At 42.9% G+C, this 23,781-nt stretch overlaps 1 protein-coding gene across 1 annotated transcript; it reads right to left on the bottom strand.

The window, feature by feature from the left end:
- Positions 1-12,298: 12,298 nt before the first annotated feature.
- On the bottom strand, positions 12,299-23,538 carry LOC100381924 (Nuclear pore complex protein NUP85). Its single transcript, NM_001174700.1, has 18 exons — positions 23,060-23,538; positions 22,544-22,643; positions 22,315-22,425; positions 22,130-22,213; positions 21,848-21,919; positions 21,712-21,768; positions 20,788-20,907; positions 19,613-19,813; positions 16,035-16,145; positions 15,908-15,945; positions 15,678-15,834; positions 14,041-14,142; positions 13,905-13,961; positions 13,552-13,698; positions 13,356-13,426; positions 13,192-13,279; positions 12,820-12,876; positions 12,299-12,722 (listed from the first exon to the last, which is right to left on the bottom strand). Exons 1-18 carry the CDS (start codon positions 23,473-23,475, stop codon positions 12,510-12,512), a joined length of 2,202 nt encoding a protein of 733 aa, NP_001168171.1. The 5' UTR covers positions 23,476-23,538; the 3' UTR covers positions 12,299-12,509.
- Positions 23,539-23,781: the final 243 nt, after the last annotated feature.

Here is a 23,781-nt window from a genome sequence, read left to right as displayed (position 1 = left end):
ACTCAAGATCAGCGAGCAATTCTTCTTCTCAAGGATCACTCTCGATCCTGCAAGGACCACCACACTCTTTGGTGTCTCTTGCTAGCTTTTACAAGGCTCCAAAACTTTGGAGGAAGTTCGATGGGAGTCAAAACTCCACGCACAAATGAACACAAAGATGTAGTACACACTATCTCTCAATGAATCTCACAAGGCACTAGTGCTAAACTCAAATGAGTAGCTCTCTATTGCTTGCTCTCTCTTTTGTGGCACTTGTGTTTGTTGTAGTGGTCTAAATCTTGTGTATAGGATGGATCAATGAATATATGTGGTTGGGAGAGCTTGAGTATGTCAACTAAATGACTTGGAATGTTGCTTGGGCTCCCACACCTTGAAGTGGCCGGTTGGGGTGGTATTTATAGCCATCAACCAAAATCTAGCCGTTGGTGAAGTGTGCTGGCGAAGGACGCACCGGACAGTCCGGTGCGCCACCGGACAATGTCCGATGCGTCACCGGACAGTGTCTGGTGCACCGCCACGTCATCCTGCCGTTAGGTCTTGAAGCTGGTCGACCGTTGGAGGCTCTGTCCTCTTGTGGCACCGGACAGTCCGGTGGCACACCGGACAGTCCAGTGCCCCTCTGACTCACTGCTCTGACATCTGAATTTTACTGTTCACTTTGCAGAGTCGACCGTTGCGCGCAGATAGCCGTTGCTCCGTTGGTGCACCGGACAGTCCGGTGAATTATAGCGGAGATGCGCCTGGGAAACCCGAAGGTGAAGAGTTCAATCTGAAGCACCCTGGTGCACCGGACACTGTCCGGTGGTGCACCGGACTGTCCGGTGCGCCAGACCAGGGCAGCCTTCGGTTTCCTTTTTCTCCTTTTTTTGAGACCTAACTTGTTCTTTTGATTGGTTTGTGTTGAACCTTTGACACCTGTAGAATACATAATCTTGAACAAACTAGTTAGTCCAATTATTTGTGTTGGGCAATTCAACCACCAAAATCAATTAGGACAAGGTTTGACCCTATTTCCCTTTCAATCTCCCCCTTTTTGGTGATTGATGCCAACACAAACCAAAGCAAATATATAAGTGCATAATTGAACTAGTTTGCATAATATATGTGCAAAGATTGCTTGGAATTAAACCAATCTATCATTTCATAAGATTTGCATGAATGCATTCTTTTTAATGTTTTAGACCATGCTTGCACCAATTGTTTTGTTTTTGCAAACTCTTTTGGAAATTCTTTTCAAAGTGTTTTTCAAAATAGTCAAAGGATAAATGAATAAGATTTTGAGAAGCATTTTCAAGATTTGAAATCTTCTCCCCCTGTTTCAAATGCTTTTTCCTTTGAGGCTTTGACTAAACAAAACTCCCCCTCAATGAAATCCTCCTCTTAGTGTTCAAGAGGGTTTTAAGATATCGATTTTGAAAATACTACTTTCTCCCCCTTTTGAACACAATAAGATACCAATTTGAAATTTACCAATTGAAAATCATTAGTTTTTAAAACTAGGTGGTGGTGCGGTCCTTTTGCTTTGGGCTAATACTTTCTCCCCCTTTGGCATGAATCGCCAAAAACGGATACTTAGAATGAGATATAAGCCTTTTTACCTTTCTCTCCCCCTTTGGCAAATAATATATGAGTGAAGATTGTACCAAATTTGGAGAGACGGCGGAATACCGACAAAGAGTGGATAATACCAATGGAGTTGAGTGGAAGCGATGTCTTTGCCGAATACTCCATTTCCCTTTCAATCTAAGACTTAATACATGAGATGCTCATGAAAACATATTAGTCTTAGCCTTGGCACAAAATAGAGATAAGAAATATGCAAATGTACCAAAGGAAAGAGACATGATTAAAAGGGTATTTCAGTTAAGTTTAAACAATTCTATATAATATAGAGTTCTCCCCCTAAATATGTGCTTTGAGAGGAATACAAATTTTTGGTCTTAAATGCCAAGTGCACATAATTAGGTTAATGAGATTATGTCTATATCATAGAGAATGTGAAGTGCATTGTGTCATAGTATAAGTGTGATGCTCATGGCAGTTTATGTACTTATGAGAACATGTTATAAATATCTCAAGCATTTACCCTTGAGGATTTCAAAGAGGCTTAAGGGCTATCCACCTTTGGAACAAAGGCAGCTTATCCTCGTTACAAGGTTAAGCTTTAAGCTCCTTGACAATAAAATTACTTCACCCAGTTTAAACAAAGATGTAAGAAAGAATGTTTGAGAAGTTAAACTAGGTATGAAGCAGGGTTAATGCATGAACATGCTTTCTCTTCCTTTTATACAAGATATGCAAGGAATGTAGGAAGATTTTGGTACATGTATGAATAAGATTGAATAGTTTTACCCTTTTGTACCTTCACATACGGATGCTCTCTTCATTGTGCATTGTCCTTAGTCTTAGTTGCTTAAGACCTATACTCAAGACAATGTATGAAAATATTTTGCACAAGAGAGAGTTCTACAACAAGTGATCCTTTTCTAAGTCATGTCATTATATATCAAGTAGATCACAAATTGCATAAATATATCATGAAGTCTCCTTTCAACTTAGTGCCTATCAAGATAGATGTCGATTGAAATTATCAATTGAAATCAAATTGAGATTACATGAGGCACTAAGAAGCACAAGTGATAATTGAAGTTATTCAATGATCAAACAACAGATGCGATCAAAAGAACAACATAGTCATCAGATTTTCAAACATGCTCATAAATAGGAGAATCCAATAAATATGCTACTTTAACATTGAAAGCTACAATCCTTGATAAAGGTGTCATTATTTTACCAAGATGGATTGAAATGAAGTAGCATGCCTTATGAGAAACTTGTTCTCATACAAGAGACTATATGAGATTACTAAGATAACGTGCTAGTCTCAAAATAATCAAGATATAGAAATAGGCTCCCCCTAGAGATATGTATCAATAATGAAGGAAATGGGTGGATGCACTCACTTTTAAAGGCAAATAGGGAGAAGCACTATTTATCTCGATCAAGGCTTAAAAGATTTGCAATAAACAATTTTTGCCTAGTATTCTCATAATGAAAAGTTTTTGAATGCTTACAACCACACCATTGAATGTTTTGAAGATCTCATATCCAAGTAGGTGTTGTTGCTCTTGATGTCTTCCCTTTTCATTTGAGTGTCCTCCCTTTATAGTTGACTCTTTTTCCTTCCAAACTTATTGAAAATACTTAAGAGAGATGTTAATAGCACACGGGAGTAAAAGATGAATGATGATTTCTTTAGAGAGAAAGTAGAGGCAGTTCATCATCCATAGATCACACAGACATGAAGTAAAATCCTTGATATTAGTGCACATTACTTGAAAAAAGGAACATGCACTATTTAAGCATTTGATCAAGCATAGGAATTTACCTCTTCATATTGAATTTATTAATCATTACTTAAAAGCAAGTCAATATGAGAACATATATAGCAAAGGTATGAGATAGATTCTAGAGGATTAGTGCATTAATGAGAACGAGATTGAATGCTCATCTTAGCCAATTTAAGTTTAATAAAGAATCTATTTCTTCACAAAGATATAATTAGAGTGAACAATCATTGATGGGAACTAAATTAAAGAGATGAGTTCCCATACCTTTGCTTTGACCTTTCTTCCTTTTGGGTGAAGAGCAGAGTACTCTTTGAGGCTTGTGGCTTTAACCTTGCACTTACTCTCTTGTAGATTTTCATAAGTAGGCTCAAGAGAAATGTTAATAGCAACACAAGCACTAGTTTCCCTTTTTGTAATCATTTTTTATAAGGAATGAAAAGTGAATTACTAAAGCATGGAAACTTTATAATATGAACTAGATTATCCCTTGAAGTATGCTTAGTTTTTACTTATGAAACAAGCACAGTGAGTTCTTTAAGATTACGAGGATAAATCTAATTCATAACATGGAGAGCGATAAATGTAGAAGAATCATATCCAATATAAGCAAGAAGCATAACAACATAAGTCATTGGATTGACTTTTCCTTTTATGTTAAATTTCGCATCTCCATATTCTTTATTAGTGAGACTACATGGGTTACTTAGATAAAAGCATTAGTCTCACTATTCTAGTTATAGAGAGAATCTTCCTTTTGTAGGTGTCGTAGGGATTTGAATTCCTACGTGACACCCTATTCTTTTAAGAACTTGGAATATCTCTTTATATCTATAATCATGGCAATAATAAGATAATAAGTGTAAGACATGCCATGGGTTTCTTAATAATTTAAAACATGTAGATTGCCATAGTATAGACATGATGAATGTACAATCTACCATATGGGAGGAATTTCTTCAAGGAAGGGTGACATTGTTTTAAGAGCATTTTAAGTGCTTCCCTTTTTCTATGTGACTAAACAAGACACATAAGAAATGATATTCTAAAATACTTGCACTTTAAAAGCATAAATGTTACCATCCTTTGACTTTCCTCCAAATTGTAGGCCTTGATCTTTTGGCATAGGATGATTCTTTATTTCCTACAACATCAACACTTTCCTCGAGATGATATGAGTTTAAGATATAACAATTCAAAATAACCTTGGGTCAATCTTGGATATAGATCATTAAAGATTGATAGCTTGAGTTAATAAATATTGAATTGACTCTCTCAAGCATCCCAATGCTTCACACCATCTCCTTCTCCTGCAAAGCTTGTCAGGCATGTTTTGGTACCCATCGCTTGATGGGTCCATTATGGTTAGTTAACAAAGATCTAGGAACCCAAATGTCCTTTGCGCTAGTGTTTGGAAAATTCATTGCCTTTCTAGCACAAGTTGCAATTTTGGGTTGCCTAGTTATATATGAATCAAATGACAAGCTATGAGTGGAGGAGTTACCAATGGGACAATCATTGCATTGATGTCCCTTTTCCCGGCATGTGTAGCATAGGCGTTTTCCAAGTTTTGAAGATTTCTTCTTTCCTTGTTTGTTGCTTGCTACATGGTTAGTAAAAATTTTCTTTTCTAACCCTATGCCCTTTTGTTTTAAATGGGGACAAGATTTAATAAAGTGTCCCCTTTTTGAACATCTAAAACAAAGTTTATCATCCTTGTTAATAATCAAGCCATTTTTAATATAGGGACATGATCTAATCAAGTGCCCCTTTTCAAAGCATTCACTATACCTCTTATTTCTACTTGTAAGAAGTGTGACTTGATTATTACCTTGGATGTTACCTTTTATGGAGGCATGGTTGAGGCTTTTGGAGGAGGTATTGATTTTCTTCTTTTGCATCCTCCTCTTGGCAATCCTCAAGTCCTTGGCATGTTCTTCAAGGGATTTAGTGCATGCCACGGTTGTTCCTGTCTCAAGCTTCTTCACCATGAGATCACGGTTATCTTGAGAAGGTTGAGCAATGCATTTCCTTTTTAGTTGTGTCAAGCTCATTTTTAGCCTCTCATTTTCTTCCTTGAGCTTTTGATATGTATCATCTTTTGTTCCTGCAAATTTTAGCTCAAAGGAGGGTTTGCTTGTCGACGAACAACAAGCATTAGCACATGGTAATATAGAATCAATTTGAATACATGTACATGAGTGAGGTTGTTGAGATTTTAAGTTTTCTATCACAACCTCATGAGCAATGTTTAATATGATATGATCATCCATAAGATTTTCATGAGAACATAGAATCATATCATATTTATCTTGAAAAGCTAGTTTTTCAACTTTTAGCTTTTCTACTTGGTCCTTAAGCAAGGTATTCCTATTTACTAATTGAGCGATACAATGTAAAACATTATCTTGCTCAATTGAAATAGTTTCATACCTATGGACCAAGTCAACATGAGAGCACTTTAGCTCATCATGTTCTTTAGTCAACTCGTCAAAGTGTAGCATTTTAATGGAGAGAACATCTTCTAGCCTTTGACGAGCTTCGCTTTGCTCTCTCGCTCTTTCTAGAAGTTTGAGCATGACTGCCTTATTTTCTTGGCTTAGGCGAGCGTAGAGTTGCATAAAGCATGCTTCTTCCTCCTCATCCTCATTTGTGCTTCCGCTATCATTTTCATTAGCCACACAACATATGTGGGAATCGAAATGGGAAGACAAACCTTTTGGAGAGGTGGATTCATTGTTTGGTCTCCACCGTTCATTTTCTTCCAATTGAAAGTCGCCTAGAGGGGGGTGGATAGGCAAAACCTAAAAATTAAAACTTTATCCCCCAACTAGATCCCTTGAATAGTGGTTAGAACAAGATATACAATAATCGGAGTATAAAAACTAAGTTCTTGCTTGTAAAGAGTATTGCTTTCAAATAATGCGGAATTGATAAATCAATACTACTAATAAGTCTATGAGACTAAAGCAAGAAGGTTTAGGCGAGAAGAGTAATAACACAAGTTCTCTCTTGCAGTGTGTTGCTTCACTAAATGAGAATTTAACTTGAAGCAACACCAAATGATATTGACAAAGAATAGCGCAAGAAAACTTAGAGGAAGGGAGATCAAACAAATCACAAGCAATAAACACAATGGACACGGGTGATTTGTTTTACCGAGGTTCGGCCCTCGAAGGCCTAGTCCCCGTTGAGGAGTCCACTTAAGGACGGGTCTTTTTCAACCCTTTCCCTCTCTCCACCCATCACTCAAGATCAGCGAGCTCTTCTTCTTCTCAAGGATCACTCTCGATCCCGCAAGGACCACCACACTCTTTGGTGTCTCTTGCTAGCTTTTACAAGGCTCCAAAACTTTGGAGGAAGTTCGATGGGAGTCAAAACTCCACGCACAAATGAACACAAAGATGTAGTACACACTATCTCTCAATGAATCTCACAAGGCACTAGTGCTAAACTCAAATGAGTAGCTCTCTATTGCTTGCTCTCTCTTTTGTGGCACTTGTGTTTGTTGTAGTGGTATAAATCTTGTGTATAGGATGGATCAATGAATATATATGGTTGGGAGAGCTTGAGTATGTCAACTAAATGACTTGGAATTTGCTTGGGCTCCCACACCTTGAAGTGGCCGGTTGGGGTGGTATTTATAGCCGTCAACCAAAATCTAGCCGTTGGTGAAGTGTGCTGGCGAAGGGCGCACCAGACAGTACCGGACAGTGTCCGGTGCACCGCCACGTCATCCTGCTGTTAGGTCTTGAAGTTGGTCGACCGTTGGAGGCTCTGTCCTCTTGTGGCACCGGACAGTCCGGTGGCACACTGGACAGTCCGGTGCCCCTCTGACTTGCTGCTCTGACATCTGAATTTTACCGTTCACTTTGCAGAGTCGACCGTTGCGCGTAGATAGTCGTTGCTCCGCTGGTGCACCGGACAGTCCGGTGAATTATAGCGGAGATGCGCCTGGGAAACCCGAAGGTGAAGAGTTCGAGCTGAAGCACCCTGGTGCACCGGACACTGTCCGGTGGTGCACCGGACTGTCCGGTGCGCCAGACCAGGGCAGCCTTCGGTTTCCTTTTTCTCCTTCTTTTGAGACCTAACTTGTTCTTTTGATTGGTTTGTGTTGAACCTTTGACACCTGTAGAATACATAATCTTGAACAAACTAGTTAGTCCAATTATTTGTGTTGGGCAATTCAACCACCAAAATCAATTAGGAGAAGGTTTGACCCTATTTCCCTTTCAGTAAGACCCCGACCAAGGCCAACGAATTGATGGACATCACCATGAAGTTCGCTTCGAGGCAGGAGGCGGTCGAAGCCCTCTTCCACAAACACAAGGGTGACGGGAAGCGGAAGGAGGGCACCCCGAGGCATCCACCCCACGCAACCCAAAGAACGGTAAGAAGAAGAAGACGTAGCAGGGTCCGACTGAGGCCCTCGCCGCCGAGCTCGTCGCCGCAGTCGAGAAGCGCAACTCCCGAGCTCCTCAAGGGGGGCGGGAGTCTTCGACGAGATGTTGAAGGAGTCATGCCCTTACCACAAGGGCCCGGTCGAACACTCCCTCGGCGAGTGCGACATGCTATGCCGCTACTACAACAAACCCAGCCCCTCTGTTGAAGGAGGCAGTAAGAAGGTCCCAACAATGAAGACGACGGCAAGGGCGATGGCTTCCCCAATGTACATAATTGCTACATGATCTTCGGGGGGGACACCGTCAACCTTTCTTCAAGGCAGCGCAAGCAAGAGCGCTGGGAGGTTTTCTCAGTCGAGGTAGCGACCCCAATCTACCTAGATTGGTTGGACCGCGCCATCACCTTTGACCGAGACGACCACCCGAACTATATCCCGAATCCTGGGAGATATCCACTTGTTGTCGACCCCATCATCGGCAACACACCCTCACAAAGGTGCTCATGGATGGAGGCAGCAGCCTCAGTATCATCTATGCAGACACCTTGGAACTATTGGGGGTCGGGCGATCCCAGATCTAGCTCGGGGCCGCGCCATTCCACAGGATCAGCCCCGGCAAGAGGGTATATCCCCTCGGGCAGATCGACCTGCCCGTCTGCTTCGGGACACCCACTAACTTCTGAAAGGAAATCCTTATGTTCGAAGTGGTGGGGTTCCGAGGCACCTATCACGCCGTGCTCGGGCGGCCATGCTACGCCAAGTTCATGGTCGTCCCAAACTACATGTACTTAAAGCTGAAGATGCCAGGGCCCACAGGCGCGATCACCGTTGGCCCCACATACCGACATGCCTACGAGTGCGATGTCGAGTGCGCGGAATACGTCGAGGCGATCGTCAACTCTGAAGCACTCATCACTGGCTTGGAGAACCTCGTTGGAGAGGTACCTGACCCCAAGAAGCACGCTAACAACTTTGAGCCGGCCGAAGCCACAAAGATCGTCCCCCTCAATCTTAACGGCTCCAGCAAGAAGGTGCTGCGGATCGGCTCTCAGCTCGAGCCCAAATAGGAAGCAATGCTCGGTGACTTTCTCCATGCGAATGCCAAGGTATTTGTGTGGAGTCCCTCGGGCATGCCGAGCATACCGAGGGAAGTCGCCGAACACTCCTTGGACATCCAAGCCAACTCCAGGCCAGTGAGGCAGCACCTGCCCCGATTCGACGAGGAGAAGTGCAGGGTCGTCGAGGAGGAGATCCATAAGTTCTTGACGGTCGGATTCATCAAGGAGGTGTTCCATCCCGAGTGGTTAGCTAACCATGTACTAGTTAGGAAAAAGGGAGGGAAATGGAGGATGTGTGTACACTATACTGGTTTAAATAAAGCATGTCTGAAAGCTCCTTATCCTCTTCCCTGAATAGATCAAATTGTAGATTCCACTACGGGATGTGAAACCCTTTCCTTCCTTGATGCATACTCAGGTTACCATCAGATTCGGATGAAAGAGTCCGACCAGCTCGCGACTTCTTTCATCACCCCGCAGGGCATGTACTGCTACACGACCATGCCCTTTGGGTTACGTAATGCAGGGGCCACATATCAATGTTGCATGAACCACGTGTTCGGCGACCACATAGGCTCAACGGTTGAGGCCTATGTTGACGATATAGTGGTCAAGACCAGAAAGGCCAACAACCTCGTTGCCGACCTAGAAACTGCCTTCACTTGTCTCTGAGCTAAAAGTGTCAGACTCTACCCCGATAAGTGTGTCTTCAACGTCCCCCAAGGCATGCTTTTAGGGTTCATAGTATCGGAGTGAGGGATCGAGGCCAATCTAGAAAAGGTCTCGACGAACATAGGCATGGGGCCTATAAAAGATGTCAAGGGAGCTCAGCGGGTTATGGGATGCCTTGCGGCCCTTAGTCGCTTCATCTCATGCCTCGGCGAGAAGGGTCTGCCCCTGTATCGTCTCTTGAGGAAGACCGAGCGCTTCGCTTGGACGCCTGAGGTTGAAGAAGCCCTCGAGAACCTCAAGAAGCTCCTCTCCAACGTGCCCATCATAGAGCCTCCTGCCGAAGGGGAGCCCCTCTTACTCTACGTAGTCGCAACCACCCAGGTGGTTAGCGTCGTGATCGTATTAGAGAGAAAGGAGAAGGACATGCCTTGCAGGTTCAAAGGCTTGTGTACTTCATCAACGAAGTACTGTCCGAGACGAAGATACGCTGCCCGCAAGTCCAGAAGTTGTTGTACGCGGTGGTCCTGGCTCGACGCAAGTTGCGTCACTACTTCGAGTCTCATCCCGTGACGGTGGTGTCGTCCTCATGGGAGAAATCGTCTAGAGCAGGGATGCACCGGGCATGGTTGCCAAGTGGGCGGTCGAACTCATTGGAGAAACTCTCTCATTCGCCCCAGAAAGGCCATCAAGTCCCAAGCCCTGGCTGACTTTCTAGCCGAATGGACCCCCACGATTGGTGTTGGCTTCACGGTCTCGTGTAATAAGATCCCAATTTTATTATGGTTGCCAGATCCAATGATTGTTTCCATCACTGTCTTTTATTCAAATAGAATGGAGATTGGTATACAAAGAATATTGATGCTTTAGGATTTTTAGAATGGATTAGTGCTCAACAAAAAGGACTACTATGCAATGTGCAAGCGAGCTTGGGTCTTTAGGCTATCCGCACTTATACTACTCTAAATTTCTACTCTAAAAGAAATATTATGTCTTTATCAGTAAATTTTTTTACCATATATCACAATCATCTACAGTCATATTTACTCTATCTCAACCCTATACATATATCATATATTTTATTGCTTCTTTCCCACTCTATCTCAACCAAACAATATGTGTTGCTAACGCTACATCTACGGTTCCCACCATCTTACGGTAAAACAGCGTAGGGCACCAAGCACACGGTTGTAACAAATTTCTCGTTTACAGCAACGCTATTTCAATAGCGTAGGTCGTACAATCTGCCAATACGGACATGTTTAAGCTATCTCTGCCAGACTCTCTATTCCACTCTTTATCTTACTCTCCTTATTTTACCTTTACTCTACAAACGGTATAATCTACCGCACAAAACAGACATGGACGTTTACACGGATAGGCCGTGAGTTGCATATTTCATGCTTAGGCCCTCCTGTCACCTCGTGCATACCGAATAAAAAATCCGAACATCCGACGTAGCTACGAGGGAGAAACAATGAACGGGAGGCTCTCCATTCCCACAGTCGGATTTCGTCTGCCACCGTAGGCTGCTCACCAAATCTTCGTTCGTTGCCACATGTTAATCGTCGAATCTCTGTTTGACGTTGGTCCTTCACCATCTTCCTCACCAGAGCGAGCAAGTAGAACCCCTAGCATGAGCTTTCTATCTCCGTCCTCCGCATCCTTCATCCTCGCGTCTTCCCCGGCGCAGTATTGTTTGTTGCCCTCATCATCGAGGATTGAGCTCTATGCCGAGGACAACAACTCCATGGCTTTCAGCAAGCCAGATGGGGAGGAAACCTCCATGCCAACCCCATATTGTAAATTGATTTAATCGCAAACGCTGGAGTTTTGAATTGATGCAACAATAAAACTCAGAAAATGGATAGATATTCAATCATTATAGTCAATATAGAGTCACAATCAATTTACAATGTGGGGTTGGCAGAAAGGTTTCCTCTCCCATAGTCCCATCTAGCCTACCGAAAGCCATGGAACTGTTGTCCTTGGCATAGAGCTCAATTATTGATGATGAGGCCAGCAGCAATATCGCGTCAGAGAAGACATGAGGATGAAGGAGGACGGAGGCAGAGAGCACGTGCTAGGGGTTCTTTTAGCTCGCTCTACTGACGATGAAGATGGTGAAAGACCAGCACAGACAAAGCGAGCGGCTTGCCGCGGTGGATAAACCGCGACTGTTGGGAACTGAGAGCCTCCCTATTCTTTGTTTTTTCCCTCGTCGCTACATTGGATGTTAGAGGGGGGTTTTAGGTAAAACTACACAAGCCGGTAGAAGAGTCTAAACGCGAAATATACAACTACGGTGATGGATCAATCTATTCTAAATAGAGTGGTGTCATGGTAAAATAGACTTATTCCTTATGTTATTACTAATTATTAGACTATAAGGAATAAAATAATGATTGATTAACTCATTTCATTGCATAAACCAAACAAGAAAGTAAAGAGTGAGAAGATGATGAACTACCACATTCTTTAAACCAAACATACTATAAATTATCATTTAGAATCATTTACATAAAAACCATTTTCTATATTTTTTTAATCTCTAACCGTGTTTCTATATCTTGTGTACACTCTAGAGACACATTCACATTCTATATATTTGACTAGGAGAAATCCAGAATAGAATATGGCTATATTTAGATAAGTTGTTGAAAAGTATTTTTTTTAAATATATATTTATATATATTAGAAATAATATAGAGAGCCTCTTGAAGTTGCTCTTATACTGTTTGCAAACGGAGAAAAGCAATCGACTGGTCAGGCCATTTTGTTATATTCTTTTTCAAGAAAACGCTCCCGTGAAGAGATGTTTTCAAGCAACATGTCGATCCTTTATTTCTTTCCTTCAAACCACAGCGCTCAGCATGATGCATGCATTCGCGACACAAATGCACTAAGCAAGCAAGCAGAGTACAATGTATGTTACATGGTCAATCTTTCTCAAACCCGATCATTTGAATTGTCAGGAGGCCCCAAGCAAACATGGTCACAATCCACCAGCAAACTGGACGTCATACTCCTGTGCTAAAGTGTGCTTGGACTACGGTCTTCAAGAACGGCACGTGCCAGATTTGATGCCAGAGCCAATCTCACAGAGCTCATCGCATGGCTTGGTAGGTGATTACTGGAAAAATCAGGGCGCAGCTTGGCCATTGACAGCTCTTGCAGCTTGTTGAGCAACAATGTCGTCTCAGCAACATCCATAAGAGGGCTGAGTTTGCTATTAAGTAGCTCCACCTGGATAAAGTGGTGACAGAATTACGGAATGGGTTTGGTTTTGTGATCTGGATGCAAGTGGTAATAGCATCCTAAGCCAACACAGAAAATAAGTTACCGAATCATGTAGAAGGGGTAGCCAGAAACGTTGAGGTGTGGATGGGTTTTTCATAAGCTGCAAAGAAACACATTTATATGGTCAGGAGACTGAAGACAACAGATTATTGGCATCCTCCAAGGTACAATCCTGTACTGATAGTCTCAAACTGAATTTCCAGATCCTCTTTTTTCTCAATGTATGGGGGCCTGAAGTGTAGATATGGTTTTTTTGAAAGATATGGCAGGAGTTCTACCTTTCAACTAAGATAAGATAGAAAAAAGATGCACACAGTATGAAAAAACAAAGAAAGGGGAGGGCACTTCCCCAGCTAGGGCCCACGAAGTGTTGATATATGGTTAAAAAAACGCAACTGACATGTTAGAACTTCACCTGTATTAAAAAATCCACAGTTTGTCGAGCAGCCTCACCACACCTTCTGTCTAGAGCTTGTTGCAGAGACCTCTTGAAATCCCGGTACCTTGGCACAATTATATACTAAGCTGGCATTCAACATTGTCATGTAGAGAGACAAATTTTATGGGCAAAGAAAATACCTGTGAAGGAACTCAAGACCGCCTGCACTACCAATGTCAGAACCAAGGAGCTCGAGCAGCCCTTCCCATTGCTGAAATGCAAAATCGTTATTAGTTCAAGGGGATTACTCTTCCTTATGATCAATGTTCCTAGATTACTATTGTGCAGAGAACTAGTTGCCAGTTACATCTGAGGAATTTAGAAAGAAAAAAGAACCTTAAAACTATCGTCTGTCACTGACTTCCCAATGTGTTCGAATAACTGTTGAGCAATTCTATCAAGACAAACTTTATCACGAGCTTGCTGGAACCAGTATACACCAGTTCCTTTTCGTCCATGCTTCCAACGATAAATGCCAGCAATCTAAAAAAAGAAACAAGCAGTTATTAGATATGAATCCTTAGTTTAAGCTAACGTTGAGTTCAGTTGAGAACCATGGAAAATGCAAGCTACATGTGGAAGTTTGAATAAGCAACATCCAAAACACAAGATGATCACTATGCCATGTCCCAAATTTTTATTTGTAACAAAAAAGTTGTGCAGCACTTGAATCCATGTTTACGGTTTACCTTCATGATGATTGTACTAACATTCTCCAGTTCGTACAATCGGCAAATTTCCAAAGTCTGCCCACAGAAATGAGGATTAGAGAATAAAAGTGGGTCTGAGACGCTGAAATTTATAATTGATTAAAATGCATGGTACCTTGAGTACTAGGCAATTATCTTGTATGGGTTGCTTAAGAAGTAGAATCTCCAAGAGTCCTAGGCCTTGGTTTAGACATGAGGACAGATAAGTCGGCGCGATCTGAGAACCAAACATGCAAGAAAGCCAAGATAAATGTTGTCAAAAGAAGATATTTTTGCTATCAAAACAAACAACAACAGAAATCCAAAAGCTTCTCATACTAAAAAGCAAAACAGATCGATATAGCAAATCAAAGGCATATCCTCATATGCACATATAAATGTTCAGCAAAACATATGAAATAGTTCCTACTCACCACTCGGTTGGAACCTATTTCCTATTTATCATTGGATGGATCCATGCTGCAATAAGCCACCCAACAGGTAAAAGGGAAACGAGATCTCAAAATGAGAGAAAAAGGCATTAAGAACTGAAATGAGAGAAAGGAAATAATCAGGGGTGGATATGGGCCTAGGATCATAGCCCTAGGCTTGACCCAGAATATTTCTTATATTACATGTGATTTTTTGGCCCAATCTGAAGTAACCCTGGGCTCTTGGGACAAACTCTTACTCCCAGCCGGTCCAGACAGATGAGAAAGCAGGATCTCCTTGACATCTGACCCTGACTCGGGAAGTCAGGGTGTGGCTTCGTGCGCTAGCGCCACAATCCGACTTGGCAACTCGACTCCCATCCCTGTTCCTCTCTGTCCAGCTGGCTGCTGCAGTGCTGCTTTGATTAACCCTGCTTGCCACGCCGCCAATCACGTCACCACCAACTTGACAAGAGGGGTTGCGGCAGCCCATCGCCCAAAGGTCCTCTATGCTAGCCACTAGAGGCTGTCCACGGCTCCGCACTCCATGGTCGGAGGCACATTGAGCGGCCGCCTAGCCAGCGAGCCGGCAACTGGCGTGCCCCTGTGCTAAGTGGCCCCTTCCCTTCTGCAAGACTGCAGAGCAATAGGGGTACACCGTACACCACACAAGCACATTAATACACTACAGCAGGTTGTTCTCTAATTCGATTGATCCAAGCCTCCAACCAAATATGAAATAATCCAATCTCTTGTTCCAATTTTCCATGGTTCCATTGTTCAATATTTGTGTTTTTGTATGATGTAGCAACTAGCAGCCAGGTTGTTTACTTTGTTTTCCTTTTGCATTCCGTAAACTTACACAATGGAGAGGACAAAGACATCGAAAATCTGTTTTTCTCTTGGTCCTAGACTCCTACGCCTATTATACAACCAAGCCAATCTTGTGTTTATGTATAAGTACAAATATGCAATGAGAACTAGTAATGGAAATGTCATGCAACCAGAATCAGTTTGTTGTACAATTATATGTATGTATTTTATTGTTCGCCTTTGTGAAGAAATTGATATGCGGATCAGGTCTCAAATATTTAGATCTATGTATTTTATTGTTCGCCTTTGTGAAGAAATTGATATGCGGATCAGGTCTCAAATATTTAGATCCTTAACTATTGGCCCTAGGCTTGGAAATTCACCAGCTCCGCCACTGGAAATAACCCAATTAAATAATGCAACATGCAATTTGTGCATTTGCTAGTTCAAGAAGTGTGTGGCTAATGCCTAATAAAAATACATAAAATTAGTTGGTGATGTACTAGGGTTACTATGTTACATAACTAACCTGCCAAGTTAAAGGATGACAACATAAAACTTGAGCATAGACTAATCGGTGAAGTTCCTCTATGCTTATACCGCCTAAGTTAGGTCGCTCTTCATGCAACATAATATCCGCATAGTCATTATCAGCTGTCAGAAGTTCCATAGCATGTGTGACCAGCCTGCAGGTACAAATGCCAAAATCAGTTAGGACAGTGCTTCAGTGAATAGAAATTAGCAAATTGTTACTCTTACCAAGGGCCAAAATTTTTTGTGCATTCTGCCAAGACAACCTAATCATGGAAAAGATGTTATAAAAACAATAAATAAGAATGTATAAGAAGTCCAAGGACACAGATAGAGGACGACTTCATGCTCTAACCTCTGGATTTTCTGACATAACACCGATAATGAGGCCTGTTAATCCATTAGTGCCAGAGGATGGCATAAGCTGTATGCATTTCTGTGCTAAATGGTGCATCCCTTCAAAACCCTGACAAGATGTATATTTTATTGAGATGTAAGATGTCGATTTTTCAAACGCGTACTTCCTTTGGAAAAAAAATAAAAAAGGGGTATGAAGTATTGAACTATATACTAAAAGTGTTTCCTAACAACCCCTTTTGAAGTGATTTTTATTGCGCTTTCATTTCAGCTGAAGTGAAGTTTGCAGCTCAAGCAACACGACCAGGACAGGCTGAATATGGTTGTGGTCAAGAAGAGGATAGTGAAATGGATGAACAACTCCACTCGAACCAACAACCCAATGTCAGACATCATCAAAATCTAAACCAATCTGTAACAGGATAGCTGCCTTGGCTTTATGTTTACTTTTGGATGGTAAACTGATATGTCCAGCACCTAAAGTGGAAACACTTGCTTTGTATAGAGCAGAGAGAACTCTTTCCAAGAAAAAGAAAAAGGGAAACAAAGAAACTATATACTGAAAAACGAATTGTTTGCATGAGAAAAAGAAGAAATTGGAGGGCTAAGGCTGTCTCCAGCAACATCACCTAAATTTCATCCTCTAAAAGAATATTCTCCGTCCTCTACAGCACACTCTAAAAGTTTTTTGTCCTCTATATTTGCGTCATCTCCAGCAGCGTCCTCTATATCTCATCATCTTTAATGTACCAACTTAATTAATGCAATTTATTGATTTTGGGATTAAATAGCGACAACAGTGTTCTGGCCCATGGCTTAAACATTTCGTCAAACACCCTCCATGCGTCATCTGGTGGTTGCCGCCTCCGTCCGCTGGATGCCAATGACATCCACAACACCTGAACACCATGGCCGCGGTGCTGCAGGAGATGCACCAGCCACTCAGCTATGTGTGTCTACCTCGCCGCAGCCAGCACCATCCCAACCCAGCTCCCGTCCTCCCGACGCCGGCGCCCGCCATTGACAAGCGTGTGGCCCCCGTCCTTTGCCATATCGGTGTCGCACCCCAACATCGCTCCGGCAGATCTACGTCAGTCGGTCTGCTCCGCCCAGCGGACATGGACCGTGACGAACGATCGGGGTGGTTGTCGTCGCAGGGCTGTCTTCCTCAGCTTCAACTGTGGGATGGTCGTCTACCGCTCCTAGGACGACCCCTACGCCGTCGCCTTCGTCATTACTCCACCCTCGTCCTCTTCCACTGCCTCCTCCTGCTAAAGCGCCGCCTAAGGGACCAGGGCCTCAAGCCTGTCATCCTCCCGCGCTCGCACCCTGCGCCCTCTCCCGAACGCCTCTTCCCTAGACTCGGCCGCCGATAGCTCCTCCAGTGGCTGGCATGCTCATCGGCTCCTACGACACCTGCGGCGCCTCCTCCTGTACCCGCTACCGCGGCCACCGCGGCCAACATTGACGTGGACATCGCGCTCGTCCATGACGTCGCGCCCACCTCCTCACTGTCCATGTCTAGTGACGGTGCGTAAACCTTCGCCTCTGCTTCCCCAGCGTCGGCCACCTCCACCATGCCCGCGCCGATGCCCATTAGCACCTCTCTCTCCTTCAAGTTTTTCCCGTCGACAGCGTCGTACACACCTGCCAGGCCCGGCTGGACCTGCCCCGCCTCCCCCACTTTTCTTCGTCGCCGCCACGGCTGGATCTGTCGTTGATGTGGCCTTCCCAGCCGGATCTGTCGTCTCTTTGGTCGAATCCATCGTCTTCATAGCTGGATCTGTCCCTGTTGTGGCCTTCATGGCCGAGTCCGCCATTGCACTTTTTGTTCCGCCGTCGTCGCCTCCCCTGGCTGGCGGCCGGCGCGGCCACCCTGAACGACGCGCATATTGTTACCGACCTCCCCGACGAAGCTCCTCGACTACCGGACGAGGGAAAAAGCAAGAAGGTCTGTTGATGTTGTCCTTTTTTGAGTCGCCCCGCCGCCCGTAGAAGCTCGAACGTCAACCCCCCCCCCCCCCACAAGAACGAGGTCGTTGCTGCGTGTCTCCAAGGTCCAAGCCGCAGCAGCGCCGCTCTTGGTCCAGCTCCCTTCATCGGATCTGTTGCCCTCCTGGGCGGTGGAACCGCCCATGCCTGCTCCTCTTCGTCCAGCTAGCTCACAGTCCGAGCCAAGCACTATCCGCCACCCTCTCTTTGGCCTGTCGTCTGAAGCTCTTCCCTCTTCATTGGAGGACACAGCTGGGTTTAGTGGCATATCTTGGATTTTATTTAAGAGTATGCCGTTCAAAAAAATCACGCAAAATTCGGTAAATTTATTTAATAATTATATAGTGTTATTTTTGTGACTGTTTTCTTAGACTCTTTCGAAGGAACATAAAAGTCTTGGATATACCATTTATCAACTTCAAAGAAAATATTCATGTCGATAAAAATGATTAGACAGTCATCAAAACTCAAGCTCATACCTTATTTCTTAATTTCGGTTTTACTAAAAACACTATAGAAAATACCCATTGAAAATAGTAATAGCAGGAGATGCCTTTTCTGAGAAAAGAGATGCAATATCCGATATAGCATCCAGGTCAGAATGGATGGTGTTAGGTTCACCATGACGTCACCAATGCTTCAAGTCATCAGACAATGTATATTATCTTTCCTCTTCCTTGTTCTCTCTCTGACTCTAGTCAAGTAGATTGGATTAGAAAAGGCTATAAAAACATTTCCCTCTTGTTCTCTCCCTCTAAATCCAACTGAATAGATTGGATTAGAAAAACCAGAAAGAAAATATTATGTTGTATGTATGCATATTACCGTATTGGACGTCTAGATTAACTAGCTTTGTCGTGTGGACAGTGAATCGTATCTACACGCCATGTGAGCCTCACAAATATATATATGGGTAGCACACAGGGTATGCCGTGGCATATACGACATACCAGGTGGCTCCGCCACTGGCTGGGTTTTGCGCTATCGTCTGCTCGCCACAACATCGGACTAGCGCCCCCACTCGCTAGCTACGACAACGACCACCTCGACTTCAGCTACCTTGGCATCCAAGGGCTATCATGTGCATGGAGTGCACACCGGTCTCTACTCCAGTCACAACATTCGTAGCCTCAAGAAGTTGCGACTATGGCGGGGGGGGTGATTGAAGCTTGTCGGCTCCTACCTTCAACTCTTCTCTAGTCTCATCGTTTGCAGTGCCCTTGTTGTGACTGCGGGGGGATGTTAGAGTGTGGGTTCCTATATTATCCATGTATGCGTAGATGGGCTGGTACCACTGTTGGGCTGCCGGCCCATTAGGTTAGGGTTCCCCTGGGTCTATATATGTAATCATCTTCTATGCAATACACAAGTGTTCCATTCTCTTATGGTGTTTTAATAATAGTAATTTTGGCATGCATTTTTTTCAGGGAAAACCATTTCAAACTTTTTCTGTGTTAAAGAGAAAAGGCCCATGACACATCTATTCTTGAGAAATGGTCATTAAGTGATGCAATCATCTGCTATTAACAACTTAATTAAGCAGAGGAATCACAAAGCGCAATAGATTATAATAAGAGAACTAACCACAGTAAATGGTTTTATGTAAAGAAAATGAGAAGCAAACAGCTCCAGCCAATGGGAAGTAGCAGCAGTAATTTCCTTTATGTTCCCCATCATAATATGAAGCAAATTCTTCAAACCATCACGGGTTTTTTGGTGGCCGCACTGGATCCAAAATGCACTGCACTCCAGTTTAGTTACTTGACCTCGCCACTTTTCCCATGCCTGAAAATACAGATACCTTATCAAAAGCTTTCCACTGACTTGATCACAAGGCTAACAAACATCCACAAAGAGGACTTCCAATTTCAAAATATGCACAAAAAAGGCACCTGAACGATGCCACACATATTTAGACCATTTAGAATCAACATTATATATTTGTATGCAAACAAAATTGTTTATTTCATGTTTTATTTTTCATTTTTGACAAAACAATCTCAGAATGTAGATAGAGATGGTGCAGCAAAACAGACATATCATTCGCAACAAAAAAACAATAAGATGGTATGATGTGGACTGAGAACATCAATCTGCAATAAAACCCACTGCCAACAGTCATTATAGTGATTATAAAAAGTCACAGCTATGAAGCACCTAGGTTCCAGCATGCATTGCAAAATTAATAACAGAGCAAGAAGAATAGAAATGAGCCAATCAACTTTTGTAGGAATTCTTTCATTGATATGAAATAATAATGTTTTTGTGTTAATGGCACAGAATTGAAAACCAAGTGATAGCTCAGTTGATAGAGCTCCATTTTAGAGGCTAGACACCCAGGCAAACCCGATTGCTCACAGGTGGTCAATTTTTGTTGATAGCGTAAAACTAGTGCAATCATACAATATCCATAATTCAAGGACTCAAAAAAAACTCGACCTGCGGGGGGTAAGACAGCCCCCGGGCATTTTAATAAGAAGACCTTCTCACGCAGGTCGAGAAAACCCCTGAACCCCTGCCCCACTCATACACAGCGGCATCGAAGCCCATGTGAGAACGACCGCGACCGGGGCTGAGCCTTAGACCTGTGCTTTGGCGTGGGACAGACGAGGGGATTTTTTTAACCATAGCCTGAAAATTCGCTCCCACGGGGAGTCGAACCCAGGACCTAGGAGTGCTACTCAGACCACCTAACCAACTCAGCTGACAGAAGATGATACTTGCTTCAAGAGAAGATGGCACCATTTTATAAGACAAACCTTGATAAAATCAGGTCTTGTTTTGCAGCACTGGCCTAATTTACCAGTTGGCAAATTCGGTCTCATGCGGGGCATCATTGATACAAGAACAGCAACAGCCTCGACCAATCCATTTTCTGTCTGGTAACCAAAGGGAGAAAAATAATTACTTTAGGAAACCAGGTATACATAGAATCGACTGGCAACATAACATGGTGGCACATGGCCAAAGCTACAAGGAATACATATATTACTGCATTCTCAAATAAACTCCTGAAGAAAATGCATATAATGATATAAGTGAAAGAACTAAAGTATGACATTGAGGCATTAAGCTAAAGTGCATTATACTGTAGCACAGTTACATACTTACATTCATGGAATCTTACTTGCAAAATAAATGAATCAAGCATAAAAGGAAAGAAACAATCAAATCTAAAATGAACAAGTCAAACATATCCAATATGAGTCATATTATAAGTCCCAACCTAGATTTAAGTACAAACAGATCCATTCTGTAGTTCCACTTTCATCTTCACAACAGTCATACAAAAACAAGATCCACACCAGAGTCTTATATGCTAGTGCTACTGTTTGCAACTTCGCACTCAACCCAAATTGGATTAATTTAAGAAATTATTCACTATACAACCAGCACTTAAATTGATTGTATTTGTTGCAGCAGGTGAGCCACTTAAACAGTTCACACTTCAGACTCCATGGTAAAATGACATGGAGCAAAAGAAAAGCATAATTCTATTTCTATTATTGTACATTTGGATGCAGAGTAATTATTAAAGACAACAAATTCTAGAAACACAAAAAATAATAAAATATCTAGAACCCTAAGAGATGCAATGGTATTTTATTTGCAAGATAAATGATAAACTAATAAAAGAAAAAATAAAAATAAGCTCAGACAACCAGCAAAAATAACTGAAATACCTCACGGCTATCCATCTGATCTAATTGGTACGATCCATGAAACCGTAGCATATTCACCTACATGAAGAAAAACTTCAGACAGGAAGCATCTAACAAAAGCACCAACTTGTTGGAAAAATGAAGAAAACAGGCATACCACAATATCAAGCCATCCAACCGAAAGTGCTGCTGACAAACCATTCCAGTAATCAGGATCGTCTTCAACAATCTACAAAATGATCTCTTGTGATGCTTTAACTTTAACCTCATTAACAGAAGGACATCGAGGATTGGAAGTAATGCATATGAATAGTAGTAGATACTAGATAGTAAAACAGAATAGCAATTACATGCTGGGATAGCCACATGATACTGGGAGTCTGTATAAACAAAACAGTAGACCATGTGATTGGAAGATGCTAAAAATATTGAAACCAACCTGTAAGTTAACGAGTTTTTTCTGGAAATTGCTGAGCTTAGAGTACACCGTGCTCGCCATCGTTGACAGCAGGCTGTCAAAATCCTAAAATCACAGGAAGTAGAATGAGAGAACAATCCATGGACAGTGCACCAGTTAAGTTTAAGCAACTGAAATGAGAAAATGGTTAAAAGAAAGAGTATTACGGCTAACCAATCAACAAGACGCTCAGGAAGCCAGCCTTGCAAACGTTTATCAACATAGAATATCTCCAGCAACTCCCAAGCAGCCCTTAAACTTGTGGGTTTCTCCCTAACCTTTAAAGTGTTTTTTACAGGGGAGAGAAAACATTTGAGGTTTAACTAAATCATGTAAGAATTTATCCAGATCACCCGTAATAGAACATAAAACAGCATAACACATAGAGATAGAGACCTTAAGAATTGTCTTGGGTTCTTCAATCATGAAACCAGAAGGGTCTGGGTTCCCAAGGAGACTGCCAATGGTTTTGCTGTATTCAAGCACATATTGCCACCTAATGAAACACCACTAAGATTAAACGGCAGCACAATTTACAGTGTAACATAATACTGTTCAGCAAAATGAACAACCCATATCATTGCTATAAGGAGTTTTGACCATATTTTTTACTGGTGCAAACACGTGCATCGGTGTAATAAGTGTAATAAAGGAACAACAACAACTTAAGCTTCTGTGATCTACGCCTTTATGGATCAGACAGCTGACAGAAACACTATTGCTGTATCAGTATCACACTTTGGTGAAATCAAAGTTGCGTACCACATTTCTGCTTTAAGGATCTTGTGGCGTTAAGCCAATAGCTTGTTACATTGAACCATTTAAGAAGATGATTACTAAGTACAGGCATAGCCAAATTAATCACTAATCAGAAGCATGTAATAGTTTATACAGCCTCGGAATGAAGTTCACCATTCTGCATGATCAGGGACTGAGGGCACGTGCGACATAGTAGCAACATCTGCGAGGGTGTTCTTCCTGCTCTGCAGCAGCGCGAAGGCCGGCACTGACCCGTACTCGATCCTCCGCATCTCCGCCTCGTCAATTTTCTCCTCGGCCTCCGAGCCACCGCTGCCACCGTCGCCGAGATTCACCTCCACCACACTCCCAACGACCTCCTCCGTGCCGCCGCCACCGTCCGAATTCGGCGGGCGGAGGCACGCGACCTGCAGAAGGTTGCCGCTGGACCAGGAGACGTAGATGCGGAAGATGGGCGGCGCCACGCCGTGGCGGATTGGCCGCACGGGTGCCGGCGGGGGCGCCCCTTGGCCAGGCTCCCCTGTAAAAGGTACCATTGCGCCGCCACCGTCCGTCGGCATACCAGGCATCCTCGTCGCCGGCCGAGCACGGGCTAGGGTTTTGGAGGCGTAAGACAGTGAGCGGGAATTTTGTGTAAGCAATGCGCGTCTGGCCGTCTGTGAAGAAAATTGGATTTTTTAAAAAAATTCAAACAATGTGTCGCACTTTTGTAATTCGTCATCTTTTTAAAAAAAGTCTCTACATTTCTTCTAAATTAACTAAGCGTAAAATATTTAAAAGCGATGCAGCAGGTGAGGTTTGAACTCACACCCTGATGGAAGAAAGGTGAAAAATACTGGGCAAAATTGTCTAACCACTAGAACATCATGCTCAGT

Source organism: Zea mays, chromosome 3 (genome assembly GCF_902167145.1).
Source record: "Zea mays cultivar B73 chromosome 3, Zm-B73-REFERENCE-NAM-5.0, whole genome shotgun sequence".
Classification (NCBI taxonomy): domain Eukaryota; kingdom Viridiplantae; phylum Streptophyta; class Magnoliopsida; order Poales; family Poaceae; genus Zea; species Zea mays.
The sequence above is the reverse complement of the archived record's forward strand: the minus strand, read 5'-3'. Positions and strand labels throughout refer to the sequence as shown.